This window comes from Neltuma alba, unplaced genomic scaffold (assembly GCF_004799145.2).
Source record: "Neltuma alba isolate B1F8T4 unplaced genomic scaffold, ASM479914v2 tig00006742_pilon, whole genome shotgun sequence".
NCBI classification, from domain to species: domain Eukaryota; kingdom Viridiplantae; phylum Streptophyta; class Magnoliopsida; order Fabales; family Fabaceae; genus Neltuma; species Neltuma alba.
In genome coordinates, this window is record NW_021634569.1 from 87,389 (window position 1) to 105,435 (window position 18,047).

The window sequence follows — 18,047 nt, forward strand, 5'->3', positions numbered from 1 at the left end:
AGAAAAATGATATTAAAAAAATTAGAAATTACAATATTTCAATTAACTAACACAATACTTTAAAATCTCAAAAAGAAAGTAATGTCTGATAGGATATTTTGCAAATATAGTTAAATGATAAAAATATCAAAAAGCTTATCAACAAAAAGTGAACTAACTATGATAAGTGTCGAGAAATAACAAGAAATGTATTAGCAATGATAAGTTATTTATTAATAAGTTATGAATTGACAATAATAAGTATTGAACAACTAATGACAAAAAATGTACTGATAATAACAAATTTGATAACTTTCCTTTTAAATATGATACAAGGGTCTTTTAGTCATTTAAATATATTTACAAATTACCAAATCAAGCACCACTCCCTCTTTTGGAATTTTAAGCTTTTAGGTGTTTGAATTAGAATATTGTAATTTTTAACTTCTTTTTATACCATTTTTCTTATGCTGACATAATTTTTTAAAAAAATATTACTCCAAGGTTCATTATAAATTACTTATAGAGAAAATTTCCATACTAAATTTAAGATATTCGTAGAGAATTTGATCTCGTTTTCAGTTTTACCCAAACCCATGCTATTCACAAGACCCATGGAGAAAATTTTATCTCCCCAATTAAATGGCTCCAGCTCAGTCTTTTGAAGTGCCCAAGGATGTGTGTGTCTATATATATATATATATATGCAGTGAGTTGGTTTGGAGTTTGGTCTCATCGTTTCCTTCTGAAGTCTACAGAAGAATTTGGAAATGGGAAAGCTGATGCGAGCAGTTCGGTACCACTCCTACGGCGGAGGAGCTTCTGCCTTGAAGGTTTAATGTCTCTCGTCTTCTTCACTTTCTCATCTTTCTGACTCAAGTGTGTGTTTGGCTTCGCATTTCTACTGCACACTACTAGAAATTTTGGTACTTTTCAGCGTGAAACCAAACGGAAGTTTTGATTATTATTGTTGTTTGGTTTCTGATGTGTTTTTGGATCTCTATGTTGATCTGATTATGCTGTTGTTGAAGGAGGTTTTTGTGAGATCAGTTCGTAGATGTGTGTGTTTGGGAAAGCACTTCCATTGAAGTTGTAATTCTCATATGTTGTTATTTGTTATTTGAAGCATGAAGAAGTTTCGATTCCAAGTCCGAACAAAGATGAGGTTTTGATTAAAGTGGAAGTTGGCGGTTTGAATCCATTTGATTGGAAAGTTCAGGAAGGCTATTATCGACCCCTTATCCCTCGCAGATTTCCCCATATTCCAGGTACTTTCTCTTCTTTCCTTGCACTAATACAACGCAGACAATTTATAAGCTACTTGATGAAAATTTAGTTCTTTTTTTTTCTTTTCAGTTTTCGTCCTAATTAATTATAAACTAAAATATATATTTAGTTTTTTAATTTTATAGAAAGCTTCAATTTAATTTTTTTAGTTTTAAAAAGTATATTTTTAAATGAGAAAATAAGAAAAAGAGGTAAGTAAGTAATTAATGCAGTGATATATTATATAATTAATGGGGGCGAAAGAGGAAAAAAATTAGTTAGTTTGCAAAAAAAAAAAGTTAGAATTTTATACATCATTCTTTTTTTTTTCCCAGCGAATTTTATACACCATTCAAGTAAACTCCTCTAGTCATATTTTATGGAAATCAAGAAAAATTTAAAATTTAATTAATTTTATTATAAATTTTAATAAATTTTTGACTTAACTTTTATTTAATATAGATATTTTAATGAGAAATCCAAGAATCTAATGTAATAATAAATTAAAGATAAAATTGTATTTTTCATATAATAAACTTAATAAAATGACTTATATTAAGAATACAAAAAATACTTCATATCTATCTTATAAATAAGATAAGAGAAATAATTTATGGATAGGATTATAAGTGTATGAATTAGTTTCTCAAAAAAGAATTACAATTAAGTTTAACGAAAGAGAAATAATTACTAAAAAATCCTAATAACAACCTTAACTATCTATAATAACAAGTTTTATAGTGAGAATGACAATCTCTAAGATTTATTTTTTAATCGTTTTTTTTACTTGGGACCTCATTATAATTTTTTCTTTTTTAAAACCATTTTGTTAAAATAATTTTTCTTATATACTTATTTTATACGTACTAAAATTACTTTCAAACACTCTCAAAATTCGTGCACTATCGATTCCTTCGTTTGGCAATCTGCATTTATTTCCAGCACGTGGTATTCAATTTCTGCTTTATCCAGGTCAAAGCAAAAAAAAGTTCTGCTTCATCATTTGAGCTTTCTGATCGCTGATTTGCACGCGCGCGCACAAAATTTTCAAAAAAATATATATATAATTTATTGATATGATAAGATATGCCTTGGTTTTTTTGTTGTTGTTGTTTTTTAATTTTTATGATGGATCTAGATTCTCTCAACCACCCTTCTCCTCCTCTACCCTTCTCCAGTTTGCTACCCTCCCTTTTGATTTACCGCCACTGAATCAAAATTTTAGTGTTCTGAATTTAACACTTTATAAAAATAAATATTATTATAATTTTAGATGAAAACTAAATGAATTTAAATTGTTAAATTTGGTCAGAATAATTTGCAATTGTAAACTATTGTTAGAAATTAGTTTTTTTTTTCAATATTTTCATTACAGTTATGAATTGTTTAGATCATCTTTTATCAATTTAAATTTATTTATGTATTTTTAAGTATAATTTTACACTTACCTGACCTCTTTCTCCTTCCCCCTTCTATTTCTATATACTACCTCCAATCCTAATTATAAGAACTAGTTGACTAATTTGAAAAAAATTAAGAAAATAAGTTAAGTTAGTTATTTATAATAATTAGGTGTTGTCTTTTCTAAAATATTCTTATTAATCAAGTGTGTTGGCTAAAACTATAATTATTAGGAGAACTATCTTAGAAAAATTGTATAAATACGAGAAATAAAGTGAATTGGGATCTTATATATATGAGTAAAATAAAAATCAAACGAGATCTTATATTAAGGATTAGAGATATTGTTAATTTTTTAAATAAAAAATGAAACCCATTAAAACAAGAGACTTACCATGCCTGACAAAAGTAAAAACCTAACCTCCTTCGCCGCCTTTGGCCTCCCAAGAAAAAGGTGGAAATTGATCAAGAATTTCTGTGTTATTTTTTACGGTCGGTAGTACAAGAAAACATTTTTACAATAGGGTTTTTACGCCACTTATTGCAAAAAAAAAAAAAGAATAAAAAGTGTAATCAATAGCATTTTCATGGTAAGATGAGATTATTGATTTCCCACTAAGTGCATAAGTTATGCTTTTAATATTAGCCTCATGTGATAATTGGTGTGAAAAATGAAAACCTTTTTTTGCCCAAACATTTTTCTACTGGATTAATTTTTTATATTATCTTTAATTTTTAATATAAGAACTAATTAATTAATTTGAGTAAATTCATAAAATTTATTAAATTAGTTATTTGTAATAAATAATTTTATATGAAAAATTATGTGAAAATGTGTTAAGAAGGGAATCCCAAGGTTCAAATTTAGAATCAATTTACAAGTTGCATCTTAACAGATTACGTAACTCACAAGAAATCTATTGCCAACTCCTGTCTCCGTTGTACCGGGACTTGTCCATGAACGGGTCTCTTAAAGGACAAAATATTTTACTGATGGTGTTCACTATTAAGGTTCATCTCAGATCGGACACATGGTATAAGCATTTATTGACAATATAAGATCTGTGTTTATTAAATAATTTATTTAAGAGTTAATTTAATATTTAATCTACAAGTTTTTGCATAAATTCTAGTTTTAGTCTTTTAAGTTTTAAATGAGTCTCTTAAAAGACAAAATATTTTAGATTTTTATTAAATTATAGAGATCAATATTTTAAACGGAAATAAACTTAATAGATTAAAACCTATAATTTAAAAATTGATGGACTAAAATCAAAATGAAAATAATTTTGAAGAACTAAAAATTGTATTAACCATTGATTTAAACGGTTCAAACTTAACATTTTTAATTTGTATTTTAACGTAATAAATTTATTTTTTTAAAAAAATGATAGTTAGAAACTTAGAATGTTACTTTTATTTTAAATTCTTCATATACTAAAATAACAATCTATTAAATTATAAAATAAAATACTATGAAATCTTGGCCTTCTAATTTTGATATGAGCTGTCCAGATCTTATGCCATGAAATCATTGCCTACCTCAGTCCATGCACAGCGTGTAGAGTTCATAATCTAATTTTTATTATGACATGTAAAAAAACTTCCTTACAAGTATTTTATTGGGCTTCATGCATTTTTTAAAAAAATTCTTCACATATTTTGGCCAAATTTAAATATTAAAAACTTAGGTGCGATTTTTAAGAACTTTTAGAACTATTACCTTCATGTGTCTTGCACAAAAAATAATATCTAAATTTGATTTATGTATTGCGAATCTTTGAAAACAATTGCACTGAGGATATATTACTTGCTGGAGCAGGACTGGATGTGACAGGAGAGGTTATTGAGGTTGGTTCAAGTATTCAAAGGTTCAGGCCTGGTGACAAAGTTGTGGCTTGGGTTAACAACTTTGTAAGTTCCCCAGCCACTCATTTTCTCTGGTTTTCTTCATTTGTTGCATTAAACATATCATATCTCTAGTTTAGTTGATAAGAAGTCGACTTATAACTCATAAGATTATGAGTTTAAATCCTACTGCTGATGTGAGAACCTTATGGGTAGGTAATCCGTAAGTATCCCTGTAAGTTTTTTTGAGCCTGTAGGTATACTCTGGTCTTAACGAACTCCCAAACTTAACTCACCTAAAATTTATTATATATAAAAAAAAAGACATCTTATGGTTTTTTTTTTTTTTTTTTTTGGTGAAATTGATTTATGGTAGAATGGTGGTGGACTAGCTGAGTATTGTGTTGCAAAAGAGGGCGTGACAGCATTAAGGCCAGCCGGAGTCTCAGCTATAGAATGTGCAGGCTTACCAGTTGCTGGTCTCACAGCTCACCAGGCAATCATCCAAGGCGGCATCCAACTCGACGGAAGCAACCCTCGCCGGATGAACATTCTGATAACCGCCGCGTCGGGTGGCGTAGGTCAATATGCAGTTCAACTAGCAAAGCTGGGAAACACCTTCGTGACGGCCACATGTGGGGCTCGCAACATGGAACTAGTGAAGAGCTTAGGAGCTGATGAGGTTATTGACTATAAAACCCCCGATGGAGCTGCACTGAGGAGTCCATCAGGTCAGAGATATGATGCTGTGATTCACTGTGCAGTGGGGATTCCTTGGGCAACTTTTGAGCCTAACTTGAGCACTTATGGGAAAGTTATAGATATAACTCCTTCTCCTCGTGGGGTACTCACATGGTTTCTCAAGAAACTTACCTTCTCCCAGAAGCAACCTGTGCCTATGGTCATGGTTCCAAAAGCTGAGAATCTTCAGTATCTGGTTGATTTGGTCAAGAATGGGAAGCTCAAGACTATAATAGACTCCAAGTATCCTCTGTCCAGGGTTGAAGATGCTTGGGCTAAGCTTATGGATGGTCATGCTACTGGCAAGATCATTGTGGAGTACTAGGTGCAAGAATTACATGATTTGGTGTGATTTTAAGTGTCTTCTGCAAGTCTTAGGAATAATTTTGTATGGTTGAAATGTACCCAACTGAAACTGTGTGTATTATTCTATGTCATGAACAAACATTGCAGATGATAATGTTTCATAAGATCAAACAAACTTATGTTGTGGATAGATTATTATTCGCCAGCAAAATAACGCCAGGTTTGTAACAAACTTTTTGGTTTTCCTAATTTCACATCTCAGGAATCTAATACTATTTCTGGTTCTTAATATAAGACTTTGTTTGATTTTTATTTTGGTTCTAAATATAAGACCTCAATCTATCTTGTCTCTTATATTTATGCATTTTTTTTCAAGATAGTTCTCCTAATAATAGTAGTTATAGCCAATACACTTAATTAGCAAGGATACTTTAGGAAAGACAATACATATTTATTACAAATAACTAACTTAACGTCTTTTCTTAATCTTCTCAAGTTAGTCAATTAGCTCTTATAATTATGATCGGAGGTAGTATAACCATTACATAAAGGTAATATGAACGCACTAAGATGAAGACCTTTAACAAATTCAAGACGCAATTTAAGCATCATCACACCATTCTGGTATTTGAAAGTTTTTTTTTTTTTTGGACTCAAGGTATTTGAAAGTAATTTCAAAGCTGGCGTCATATTGAATATGAGCAGCTGTAGGTCATAGGGTTTAATTTCAAATAGTTCAATCCAACATGTAAATAGCCTATTCGGGCAAATGAAAAATATAAAGGTACCATAAACTAGATTTAATATTTTTAAAAATATTATTATTCTTGGACAAAAATATTATAATTTTATTTTAAAAAATACATAAATAAATCTGAATATAATAATTTACAGTTGTAAACTGTTCAGGTCAAGTTTTAGCGGTTTGGATTTATTTATGCATTTTTTAATTAAAATTATATTTTTTTGGGTAAAAATAGTTTTTTGTAAATATTAAATCTGAACTATTAAGGTTTGATGAAACGATGATGAAAGAGGTAGAGGTAGCCATAGGAAGGATAGAGGAGAGAAGTTGACTGTGGTGAGAGAAATACTTACATGTAACACTTGACATTAGAACTGATAATATGAGTTGAACCTGTAGGTCCAACCCACCAACCCACCAAAAATAACAAGTTAGGGTTGGCTAAACTCAACCCTTATATAAACAATGCTTTCCAACCCGCATCGCTTAACCTACAACCCACCGCGGGTTAGCCCGCCAACCCACGAGTTAACTCGCATTTATTTTTTTTTGTATTTTATAATTTTATTAATCATTATATGTATATTATTATATTATATATTCGATCTAAAAAATTAAAAAATACCTATATCATTTATTTATTTTGTGTTTTTAATCAAGTATTTAAAGAAAAGATAAAAATTTTGTTATTTTTTTATATTGTGTAAGAAAAATATTTAAAAAAATAAAAAAATTTAAAAAAATAGTTGGCGGGTTGGTAGGCCAACCCATCAACCCATCATGACGGGTTCGCTAAAAGCCAACCCGCCATTGCACAGGATCTTTTTAGCCCGTACCGCTTAATCCTAACTCACCACAAGCCAACTTGCAACCCGCGGGTCGGCCCATATTATCACCCCTATCTAACATTACCTCAAATAAAATGGCCTCTAGTATAAAGTTATCTATATGTAGCTAAAAAAAAAAGGAGTTAGATCTAGTGAAAGAGATTAATCTTTTACAATGTGACAAAAATAAGATTCAAATCCTCAGGATATGTGCCTATATTTAGTGTTTATCAGTATCTTGAATAAGATTACATCTAATAAAAGAATACCTATACGTAGCAAAAAAAATTTAAAAACTAATTAAAAATTAAATTTAATCCTAGAGCTATCTCAGGTCATTTTACTATGGAAAAGTATTTGGCCAAATTAATACGGGAATAAAATATAAATTCTATTGAATTCTTAATTTATATAAATTTATGTCAAATTGTGTATAATATATTTTTTAGCTGAAAAATTGTGTTTAATAATATATGAAAAAAGAAGTTTAGTTTAAATTATTCTGGATAAAATATTTTTTTAATAAAATAAAATAAATTAAAATCTTATAACTTCAAATTACCTATATTTACTATATACACATTTTAAAAGAGATAACTACCTATACTATAATAAATAAAAGATAAAATAGTATATTCGTATCGAAAATTTAACGAAATGACTTATAAATATGACTAAAAAAAATCTTATCTCTCTGTCTTATAAATAAGAGTAGAGGAGCATATGCTAATCTGTGAAATCTGCCTTTAATCCAATTCCCCACCCCATGGCCAGAAAAAAAAAAAAAAAGAATTCCTTATGCATTGAAGAAACCAAAAAATGAAAATCACCACATTGTGTTGAGTGAAGTAGGAAATCATTCTAAAATCTAAACACGGCTTACCAGGCAATCAAGAGCACATAGACACCCAAAAAATGACCAAAAAATAAAACCGAGAGCATCAAAACGGGAATCGGGGCTTAGAACCAAAACAAGCCGGCTCGCAGGAACGCCGGGAATACGCCAAAAATTCGACCCCTCACGGGGATTCAGAAGATCGTTTGTTCCGGTCGTCGGAGTCCAGGGTGTTGCACTCTGTTCTGCCAAAATTGAGCAGAGTGCAAGCATATCAGAATCATCGCTGAATTTCCTTAGAATTTGCGCTTTGATGGGTACAGTAATCTATAAAGCTATTTTGGGTTGACAAAAATATGGCTAAAGCTGAACCTAGAAGTCGCATCGTGATCGGGCCATTGGCACAGTTCGACCTGTACAATCACTCTCGAAGTTCAGTTCGATCGCTCGCCATTTTTAGAGAATCCGACTCTCGAGCTGTATTCTATGTTGGCACTCAGTCTGGAACTGTCCTTTCACTCACTACAGAGATTAACAATGCGGCAACTAGTGCCCCCGATGCTACAACTGAGTTGGAATTTTCCAAAAACGCTTCCTTTTGAAGAAGCTTTCTTTGCTTAAAAGCGTTTCGGCGAGTAATTCCCCTGTGGATTCCATATTGGTACTCGGCGAGGTAGGTAAGCTTTTGTTGCTTTCCGATGGGTCATTGTTTATGGTCGATTCTGCTCTGACTCAGCCGCCGAAAAGATTGAGTTTTTCGAAGGGCATTTCTTTAGTTACACGGAGAATGCGGAGTAATGAATCGGATAGTTCAAAGTTTTTAGGGACTGTAAATAGTTATTCAGAACAATCGAGTACAGGTCAACGACTAATGCAAAGATTGGGAGGTGGGTCCAGAGCTAATGGTTTGAGAACTAAGGAGCCTGAACTCCACAGCGGCGAGAATTATGTTTTTGCTATTGTCATTGGCAAAAAACTAATGCTTGTAGAGCTTGTTTTCGGCCATGGGGCTAGCAGAAGCGACAGAGACATCAATGGGGTAACTGGGTCTCTTGTGATTTTGAAAGAGATTCAGTGTGTTGATGGAATTATGACCATGGTATGGATCAATGATTCAATTATTGTTGGCACTATCAATGGGTATAACTTGATTTCCTGTGTTACAGGACAAAGTGTTGTGATATTTTCCTCGCCAGATGTATCTCGTCCCCCACGTTTAAAGTTGTTACTGAAAGAATTGAAAGTGCTTTTGTTAGTGGACAATGTGGGCATCATTGTTGATGATCATGGACAGCCAGTGGGTGGTAGTTTGGTCTTCCACCATGGCTTGGATTCTGTAGGAGAGATATCTTCTTATGTGGTTATTGTCAATGGTGGAAAAATGGAATTGTATCATAAAAGATCTGGTACTTGTATTCAGGCATTACCGTTTGGCGGGGAAGGAATTGGGCCTTGCATTGTTGCTTCTGAGGAAGAAGGGGATGGGGAATTTGTTGCCGTTGCCACAGCCACCAAGGTACGTTCTTTTAATAATCCGGGAGTACTGCAACCTTCATTTTGAATCCACTCTGACAATTATCTTTATCTTTATTATTATTTGTTAGTGTATATGTTTGTTTGTTCTAGGATGGAAGTTATACTGGTGAATTTTTCACATCATGCGGATGGGTGGCTTAGTCTTGTCTGATGCTTGATTTCTTGTCGAAGTCTTTATTAGGTACCTTGGCGATTTCTATCCAAAAAGGTCATAAACAACCCCAAAGGAAAAAAAAAACCCCGCCCCCAGGGGGTGATGAAGAATTCCAACCATATCTGTAGAAATTAATTAGTTTGCAGAGTTTCAAGTTGGTGCTTTGGTACCTATTAGAGTGTATTATTGGTCAACCGCTGATGTGCTTGCACCAACCTTGTTGGCAAACTTCCATAAAAGCAGTATGCTTATTCTTCTTGAAATTATTCTAGAAAAACAAGTTGTCTAATATATTCTTTCAATCTGGGTACTCATACTCTGAAATGGTTGCTGGGTGTGTATTTCAACATTTGAATTGCTGGATCTAAGTGCTTTGGTGGCACTAATGACCCCTTTCTATTGGCAGATAATATTGAGATTATTGAGAGAGTTCCCGGAGTATTTCCCTAAATACCAGACAATTAGCTCTAAGTGCTGCCAAACGACCTAGCTGTCTAGGATCTATGATCACGTATCAATGCTTTCAGTGAAAGAGGAAACATTCATATTTAGTCCTATTGGAAGTGGAACTTTCTACTGCTAACTGATAAAGTTATTTTTATTCAGTATTTTTTTTCCTGAAAAGTAAATTTTATATGTATTATTGCTCAACAAGGCCTAATTATGTTTGTATGAATATCCAAGGTTTTAATATTTTGTTAATTTAGGATTTTTCTTTTGGCATGTTCAAGGTCTCTTTCTACTTGGTCTTTGTACATTGTTTGAGTGGAATAAACTTGCCCAAGTCAGGCTTCTGGAAGCCTAATATTTATTTGATGGAAGTATATTATTGAGTTACATCGGTCCCTTCTTCATCTTGAATGTTATTTAAAGCTAGCATCCGGTTGGATAGTACGTATAAATGAAGCCTCTGGGCCTAAATGAGTACAAATTATTATTATTTGTGATTTATCTAATCTGAATCACCCATAAATTGAGTTGAATTGATTTGAGATTATTGTTTGACTGATATTGGACAACATTTGGTCCTATCAAAACTTTTTGGATTCTTGCTTTGTTTGATGGCTGAACATTATAATTTTAACTTGTTAGTTTATAGTTCATTGTACAAGACTTCAGTGATTTACTTTTCGATGTATTATCAGGTGATTTGCTATAAAAAATTACCTTTCGAAGAACAAATAAAAGACCTGCTTAGGAAAAAGAATTATAATGAAGCCATATCATTGGTTGAGGAGCTTGAGGCTGAAGGTGAAATATCAAAGGATTTTCTATCCTTTGTTCATGCACAAGTGGGATTTCTCTTGCTTTTTGACCTGCATTTTGAGGAAGCAGTTGACCACTTTCTGCTTTCCGAGACAATGCAGCCTTCTGAAGTATTTCCGTTTATAATGCGAGATCCAAATCGCTGGTCCTTGCTGGTACTGTTATGCTTGTACATCTCATTGCATCTTTTATTGTTTATAGTTAGAAGTTGAGCCTTATGAATGTGGTACAGAGGTTGAAACTGACTTTTGTAGGTTCCTCGGAATCGGTATTGGGGTTTGCATCCTCCTCCAGCCCCACTTGAAGATGTGGTGGACAATGGCTTGATGACAATCCAAAGAGCTTCTTTCCTGAGGAAAGCAGGTGTTGAAACTATAGTAGATAATGCCTTTTTTCTGAATCCTCCAAACAGAGCGGATTTGTTGGAGTCAGCGATCAAGAATATTAGCAGGTTTTACATTCTTTGCAGTTGTTATTTCCATTTTTTGGTTGCAACCACCATTGTCTGTCATTGAGACTGAGTTTCCTATACATGCTTCCTCATATTGGACCTGTAATTCTCTTGGTTGTTGAAAGAGAGGTTTGGGTTGGAGAATACAAATATCTTTGGTATATGTACGTTTCAGCATAATAGAATGCTAGCGTTGCAAAATGTAAAAATGATCTACCTGGAAGATTTCTCATAGCTGTAGGCCTTGTGAATCTGTAATCATTAAGATCTCTGTTGATGAATGCGAATTTATGTAGGTATTTGGAGGCTTGTCGAGAAAAGAACTTAATGCAATTGGTGAGGGAGGGGGTTGACACTTTATTAATGTATCTCTATAGAGCCCTAAATCGTGCTGATGATATGGAAAGACTGGCATCTTCTACAAACTGGTGTGTTGTGGTATGTGCGATGTTACCAGTGTCTCGTTATTAGTCAAGTTACAAATACTATTGTATTGTATTTATTCCATTGATCCAAATTGTTTGAATAAAATTTTTAATTTTGGAAAATAGATTTTTTATCAAATGGCATGGCTCTTTTGTTTTGTTCTGGATGATTTTAAAGGTCCTAACGGATTAAAATAGGAGTAAAAGCTTAGTAAACAAAAAACTCAATGGTTGCCCAAATATCTCCTCACATCTGATGCCCTGAAGGATGATCTAATAAAGGTACCTGGGTGTTGCAGGAGGAGTTGGAAAGAATTTTAGAAGGATCAGGACACTTACGGACACTTGCCTTCCTATACGCAAGCAAAGGAATGAGCTCGAAGGCTGTGGCCATTTGGCGTATCCTTGCAAGAAATTACTCTTCAGGCCTCTGGAAAGAACCTGCTTTAGAGAATTGCCTACATAACAATGAAGCAAAGGTTATTTCTGGTAAGGAAGTTGCTGCAGCCGAAGCTTCAAAGATTCTTGAGGAGTCATCTGACCAAGATTTGATTCTACAACATCTTGGATGGGTATGTATGTGTTTTAATAAGTACGGTATTTATGCAGGTCTAATTTGTTCAACTTCATTATTTGGATGATCATTATATGTCCATCCCCTCATTTTGACAATTTTCACATCAGATTGCAGATATCAGCCAGGTACTTGCAGTTGAAGTTTTAACATCAGACAGACGAGAGATCCAGCTTTCACCTGGTTGGCCTTAACTTTCTAAGCATGTTCACGCATGATAATTTTTGTCAGTGTTACTTTTTGGCTTCTTGCCTCATTACCCAATGGATTCCTTACATTGATTGTCATTAACTAGGAAGAAAATCTTGAATGCATTGTCAAATGCTGCCTTTTTGGAGTTTATACTTCTGGTTGTCCAGTGTAAGCCAATTTGGTGTGCCGTCTGATTCAATGACACCAGACAGATTCAAACAAGAGACAGTTCTTCCATTTAAGAATTTTTTTTCATTTTTAGAAGATCTCAATGGTGAGAGGCACCACCACATATTTTAGTATTCTGGTGATTAAATTGTAATGGTTTTACAATGTCTTGTCACATCTGAGAGGAAGTAGCTATATTACATATTTCTAGTCCAATATTTTACTGGTGAACAAGATGCCTATGCATTTTGAAAAGGAAGAGCATGCAAGAGATTAACTCCATCTGTGCAAATGTTATTATTATTATCACAGACTGCCCTGCATATATTTGGTGACATGGTTTGGTAAAACTGATTGTCAATTATGATGATGTATTTTCCTACATAGATCTCCACTATCATAGTAATGGATATGTTTTCACTGCATTCATTGTGCATATTGTATCAGTGGTATTGATGTATAATTATTTCATTTATCGCAGATGCTGTAATTACAGCTATTGATCCACATAAGGTAGACATTTTACAAAGGTATATATGTGTCATATGCTGGCACCTGGCAGTATGCCCATTTCTTTTACATTGCTCTTAATCTCTCCGAGGATTTTTAATTCAAGCTGTCAATCCTTCTCTTTATAGTGGCTTTTCCTTTTCTCTCAAACAAATGAATTGTTCCTGTGCTTAGCTTGCTTATTATGATTATGGTTGCTTAATACCTAAGTTTTTCCTGTTGCGCTTATTATTTTATGGTCATGCTTCTGTATGGAAAGTGATCAGTAAAAAAGAGAGGATGATGCTGGTTGAGTAAATAGCAATACAAAATTCTGGTTAAGTAACAAAGCCGTCCACTTTTGTTCAGTCTATGTAATGGAAATTTCCTGAACTACCATTAGCAGTACCTTTCCTTATGTAGAATGAACTCCATTACAACATCAATGTAATGGCAAAATTGGTCCTTAAATGACATTGTAATTTTTATTATTTAAGCCTGTTATCTATGCCTTTGGTTTCTTAGAATTCCTCCCCATTTTATATGAATTGCTCCTGTATTGTTGAAATTCTGCTTCGTTCTTTCACCCTGACTTCCTTGTTATTCTAGGTATCTCCAGTGGTTGATTGAAGAACAAGATTGTAATGATACTCAGTTGCATACGTTGTATGCCCTCTCACTTGCCAAATCAACGATTGAAGCGTTTGAGCCTGAAAATCCTGATAGTGGAAATTTGGAGGTTAAAAATTTGGCTACTACGACAAACTCTATCTTTCAGACTCCTGTCAGAGAAAGATTGCAGATATTTTTGCAATCCTCGGACCTGTATGATCCAGAAGAAGTTCTTGACTTGATTGAAGGATCAGAATTATGGTTGGAAAAGGTCAATTTAATTCTTTTTGACTGCCCCATCTTAGATTGCTTTACTGTCTGGTGATTTCGTTACTTCTTGTCCATTATGGCAATTGCCATTTTTAAAAATTCCTTCCTGGTGAAGTACGTTGGATACGTCTTACAAAGTAAGGGGTATTAAATTGAATAGGGATCTCTTATTATGTAGGAGTCTCAATATCTGATTGCTTTTATAATTCGTCTTTATCCTTAGGAGCTTGCCTTGTAGTTGAAAGATATACTTTTCTGAGTGTTGTGAATGAGGGAGGTACAAAAGCTGTGTGTAGAGTATTTTTCTCTGGCTTAGTTCTGCCAACCATTTCTTTGATTTAACATTAAATTTCAGCACTTTCTATTCTTCTTTCTATAAAATCTTCCCTTCCCATTATCATTGGGGGAGGGGCTTATCTCTCAAATTTTGTCGGTTTCGTGCAATTTGTGATGTGTTAATTATGCTCCAGCTATGTAAAATTTGGAGAATAATAAATTTGGCTTGTAAAGTCAATATATTCTTATCAGTTGAAGAGTGATGGAAGAACATATTATCTCTTACAAACAAGGAAGTTTTTCTTTTCTTTTTCTTGTTAATTTCAAGTTTTGACGGCATTTGGCTTTTATTTAACTTCAAATATAGGACAAGTCCCCTCCCTTCCCTCATTAAAGATCCAAAAGTTGTAAATTTCCTTCGTTTCTTATGAAAAGTATGGGAGAGTCTCCTTCCTTTGTGTACCGTCCCTTCTTTCCTATGAAATCCAAACATAACCTCAGGGCAAAATATTTTCAACTTACAGTTTATTGTGGTTCACTTTGCAGGCAATACTATACAGAAGACTTGGGCAAGAGACTTTGGTCCTCCAAATTTTGGCTTTGTAAGATTTAAACTAACTTAAGCATCTCTCCTTTTTTCATATAGATTTTTTATGAACTTATTTTCACAAATTGCTGATAAAGGTGCACATATTTTCTTACTGGTATTTCTTTGGGTAACGGGGGGCTTATATGCTTTAATAGTACTTGACCGATACTGATCTTGGGGCATTCTTTCTGGGCTTGATCTGTGATGCCTGTTTCTGCTTACAGTATATCTCTACATCTAATAGGCGTCGATCTATCTTAATGATTTTTTACATTATTCCATTCTATCTAATTTGAGGTCATTCACCTTCCTGTCAAACCATAATCATTTAAGAAAATGAGACCTAGGATGACATCAGTTAGTCATTTCAGCACTATTTTCTGTTGGATAAAATTTGGGTGCTATTTAATGCCATCTTTATTGAGGTTTAATGATAGGATTTTAATTAAAATTTTTATGATTATGGAGATCTAATTGCAAGCTTCTGAACTATAGAATTAAATTAAAAATTGATTGAAATTATGAGGATGAAAATTTTATTTCTAGTAACGGAACACTTGAGTGCAAGTTGACAAATGTGATTAATCATAAGCATGTCGATTTTACTATTTTTGTGTTTTGGTTCCCAGGAAACTGGAAGACAGTGAAGCTGCTGAGCAGTATTGTGCCGAAATTGGCAGAGCTGATGCATACATGCAGTTTGTCTTCCTTTTACCCATTGCATGCTTTCTTGGTGTAAAACTTCTTAAAAAGTGCACGTCTTATAACAGTCTTTTGCCTTTTCTTTAATGTTGTAATGACATCAGATTGCTTGAAATGTATTTGGATCCACAAGATGGCAAGGATCCGATGTTTACTGCTGCTGTCCGCCTTCTCCATAATCATGGAGAAGCTCTGGACCCATTGCAAGTTCTAGAGGTATTGAATTCAATTTTTTCCAATAATCTAGAAGAATATTATTCGGAATATTTTCGTTCCATGTTCAATCCTATTTGCCCTGAAAAAAAAAAACAAACAAAGAATACTTGGCAACTTGCACAAGAATGAAAGGAGTGGAAGTGTTTCGGCATCAAGATTAGGGGAATAAGTATTTTCCAGGGAAAGATTAGACAGCTATACACAAACAAACAAATAAACCCCTTGTAAAAATCACAAGGCTGCATGAAGCCATCAACTCATGGGCAGGATGTTATTTTCATAAAAAAGGGGTTTTAACAGATGTAAAATCTCTTGCAGAATAGCACTAGCTCATCTTTTGTATTTTTAAGTTTTGGGTTATAGTCTTAACAAAAATTTGGCATTGACAGAAACTGTCACCAGATATGCCTCTCCAACTTGCTTCGGAGACTTTATTAAGAATGTTAAGGGCCCGGGTTCATCACCATCGTCAAGGGCAGGTACGTCCATGTTTTCCCTCTTTGCTCAATGGGCTTTTCATTTGCACATGGTAACAAGGGAACCAATATAACTGGGGAAAGAACCAGTCTTCCGATAAAAGTGAAAGGCGGGGATGTTCATTAACATTACAAAGCTGACCAATGTTTATGAATATTGAAGATTAGCAAACCCCACCTTAAAACAACCATGAGCTGTAATCCGAAAGGAGTCAGTAAAGATTGTCTTACCCCAATACAAATGCAAGTGTCATACAGTTAGCAGCAGAATTCAAATTTTGGTCCTCTAGTTTTGTATTTTCTATTCGATACCCTCATGTCATGTGCTTATGCAGCCTACAAATTTTACGATCCGATAGTTCTGTAACTTAAAAGTTTCTTTCCCAGATTGTGCACAGCCTTTCCCGTGCCGTAGACATAGATGCTAGGTTGTCAAGATTGGAGGAGAGGTCAAGGCATGTACAGATCAATGATGAGAGTCTGTGTGATTCCTGTCATGCACGTCTTGGTACTAAGTTATTTGCAATGTACCCTGATGATACCGTTGTATGTTACAAGGTTTGTGCATTCCGTACCTCGTTTTACAGTCATGCGGCTATGTGCAATTTTAGAACTTATGTGCATGTTTGTGCAACAGAGTAAATGATTGTGGTGTGAACGGTGGAATTGATCAAATTAATCCTCAAAATGAGATTGTTTTTCTACTCTAATTGTTGCTTCCATTATGAACTTTGGTCCCTGGGGGTTTAAGAGAAGTACTGTTGATTTTTATTCAACTTTCTTAACCCATTACTTGAATGATTCCCAAAACTTGTAACTTCAGTCTGAGTTACTATTAGGAAAAATAAGTTTCAGGGTAAAAAGATATTTCTTGATTAGCGATGCTTATCCAGTTATCCTCCTCACTTGTAAGTGCGTGTTTTTGGTTTCTGTGATGGCATAATGAGATCGATGTTATTTTCTCAAATGATGATGGCTTGACGAACAAACATGAACAGGAATTAAAATTCAAATTAAAATTTGAAGTTTAAGGGGTAGAAGTTGATGTATTTATGGAGTTGAAGGGCTTCACTTGTATTATGTCTTCCTCAATGGACTAAGTTGACTAAATTCTGGTTGGTAGTTTGACAAAATTCTTTTAACTCTCAATTGAAGTTTATGTCAGGGCATATATTTTAGCTTGTTATGTGCTCTTCGCTGCTAAGCATTGCATTGTTTTACAAGTTTGGATTGTTTTCATCACACTTGAAATCTTTTGCAGTGTTACCGTCGACAAGGCGAGTCGCTGTCTGTCTCAGGCCGTAATTTTAAGGAAGACATCATAATTAAACCAGGTTGGCTTGTGGGCCGTTGATCCAGAAACTAAATGCTGCTATTATATGCCAAGATTGCTGAAGCAGAAGCAGAAGCAGAAGCAGAGGCAGAGGAATTGCTATTTCATACCATATCCAAATCTATTCATCAAATTTTAGAAAGAGGAATCTGTTGGTGAAGATAACTGAGTTCAAGCTTCAGGTGTGTCAGCGTCTAACCTTCAACATTTAGAAGATATAAAGGTCTCGCATTGTTAACGACCACATCATGTTACTGTACATAGATTTGTTTTTAGTTCCTCATTCTGGCGATAGCATTGTAAATTAGTGGGATGGTAAACTGTAAATTTTGGCTTTTGAATTACTACTACATTCTTTCATTTTGGTTGA

The 18,047-nt window shown here is 33.8% G+C and overlaps 2 protein-coding genes across 2 annotated transcripts; both read left to right on the plus strand.

The window, feature by feature from the left end:
* The first annotated feature begins 694 nt into the window (after window positions 1-694).
* On the plus strand, window positions 695-5,790 carry LOC114751092 (quinone-oxidoreductase homolog, chloroplastic-like). The gene is made up of 4 exons (XM_028939760.1): window positions 695-812; window positions 1,106-1,247; window positions 4,469-4,560; window positions 4,871-5,790. Exons 1-4 carry the CDS (start codon window positions 750-752, stop codon window positions 5,558-5,560), a joined length of 987 nt encoding a protein of 328 aa, XP_028795593.1. The 5' UTR covers window positions 695-749; the 3' UTR covers window positions 5,561-5,790.
* A 2,298-nt stretch (window positions 5,791-8,088) lies between these two features.
* On the plus strand, window positions 8,089-17,783 carry LOC114751090 (vacuolar sorting protein 3). Its single transcript, XM_028939756.1, has 15 exons — window positions 8,089-8,487; window positions 8,556-9,464; window positions 10,784-11,059; window positions 11,159-11,355; window positions 11,652-11,793; window positions 12,080-12,352; window positions 12,465-12,537; window positions 13,196-13,244; window positions 13,813-14,086; window positions 14,908-14,963; window positions 15,580-15,648; window positions 15,757-15,868; window positions 16,258-16,347; window positions 16,732-16,902; window positions 17,606-17,783. Exons 1-15 carry the CDS (start codon window positions 8,305-8,307, stop codon window positions 17,696-17,698), a joined length of 2,967 nt encoding a protein of 988 aa, XP_028795589.1. The 5' UTR covers window positions 8,089-8,304; the 3' UTR covers window positions 17,699-17,783.
* Window positions 17,784-18,047: the final 264 nt, after the last annotated feature.

Excerpts from the sequence above, each read along its gene's own strand:
- LOC114751092 (XM_028939760.1), top strand. The coding sequence starts at position 750 with ATGGGAAAGCTGATGCGAGCAGTTCGGTACCACTCCTACGGCGGAGGA. Across the intron at positions 813-1,105 it reads GAGGAGCTTCTGCCTTGAAG|CATGAAGAAGTTTCGATTCC; the intron begins GTTTAATGTCTC and ends TGTTATTTGAAG. Across the intron at positions 4,561-4,870 it reads TGGCTTGGGTTAACAACTTT|AATGGTGGTGGACTAGCTGA; the intron begins GTAAGTTCCCCA and ends GATTTATGGTAG.
- LOC114751090 (XM_028939756.1), top strand. The coding sequence starts at position 8,305 with ATGGCTAAAGCTGAACCTAGAAGTCGCATCGTGATCGGGCCATTGGCA. Across the intron at positions 8,488-8,555 it reads TCACTACAGAGATTAACAAT|CTTTCTTTGCTTAAAAGCGT; the intron begins GCGGCAACTAGT and ends CTTTTGAAGAAG. Across the intron at positions 16,348-16,731 it reads ATCACCATCGTCAAGGGCAG|ATTGTGCACAGCCTTTCCCG; the intron begins GTACGTCCATGT and ends TTTCTTTCCCAG.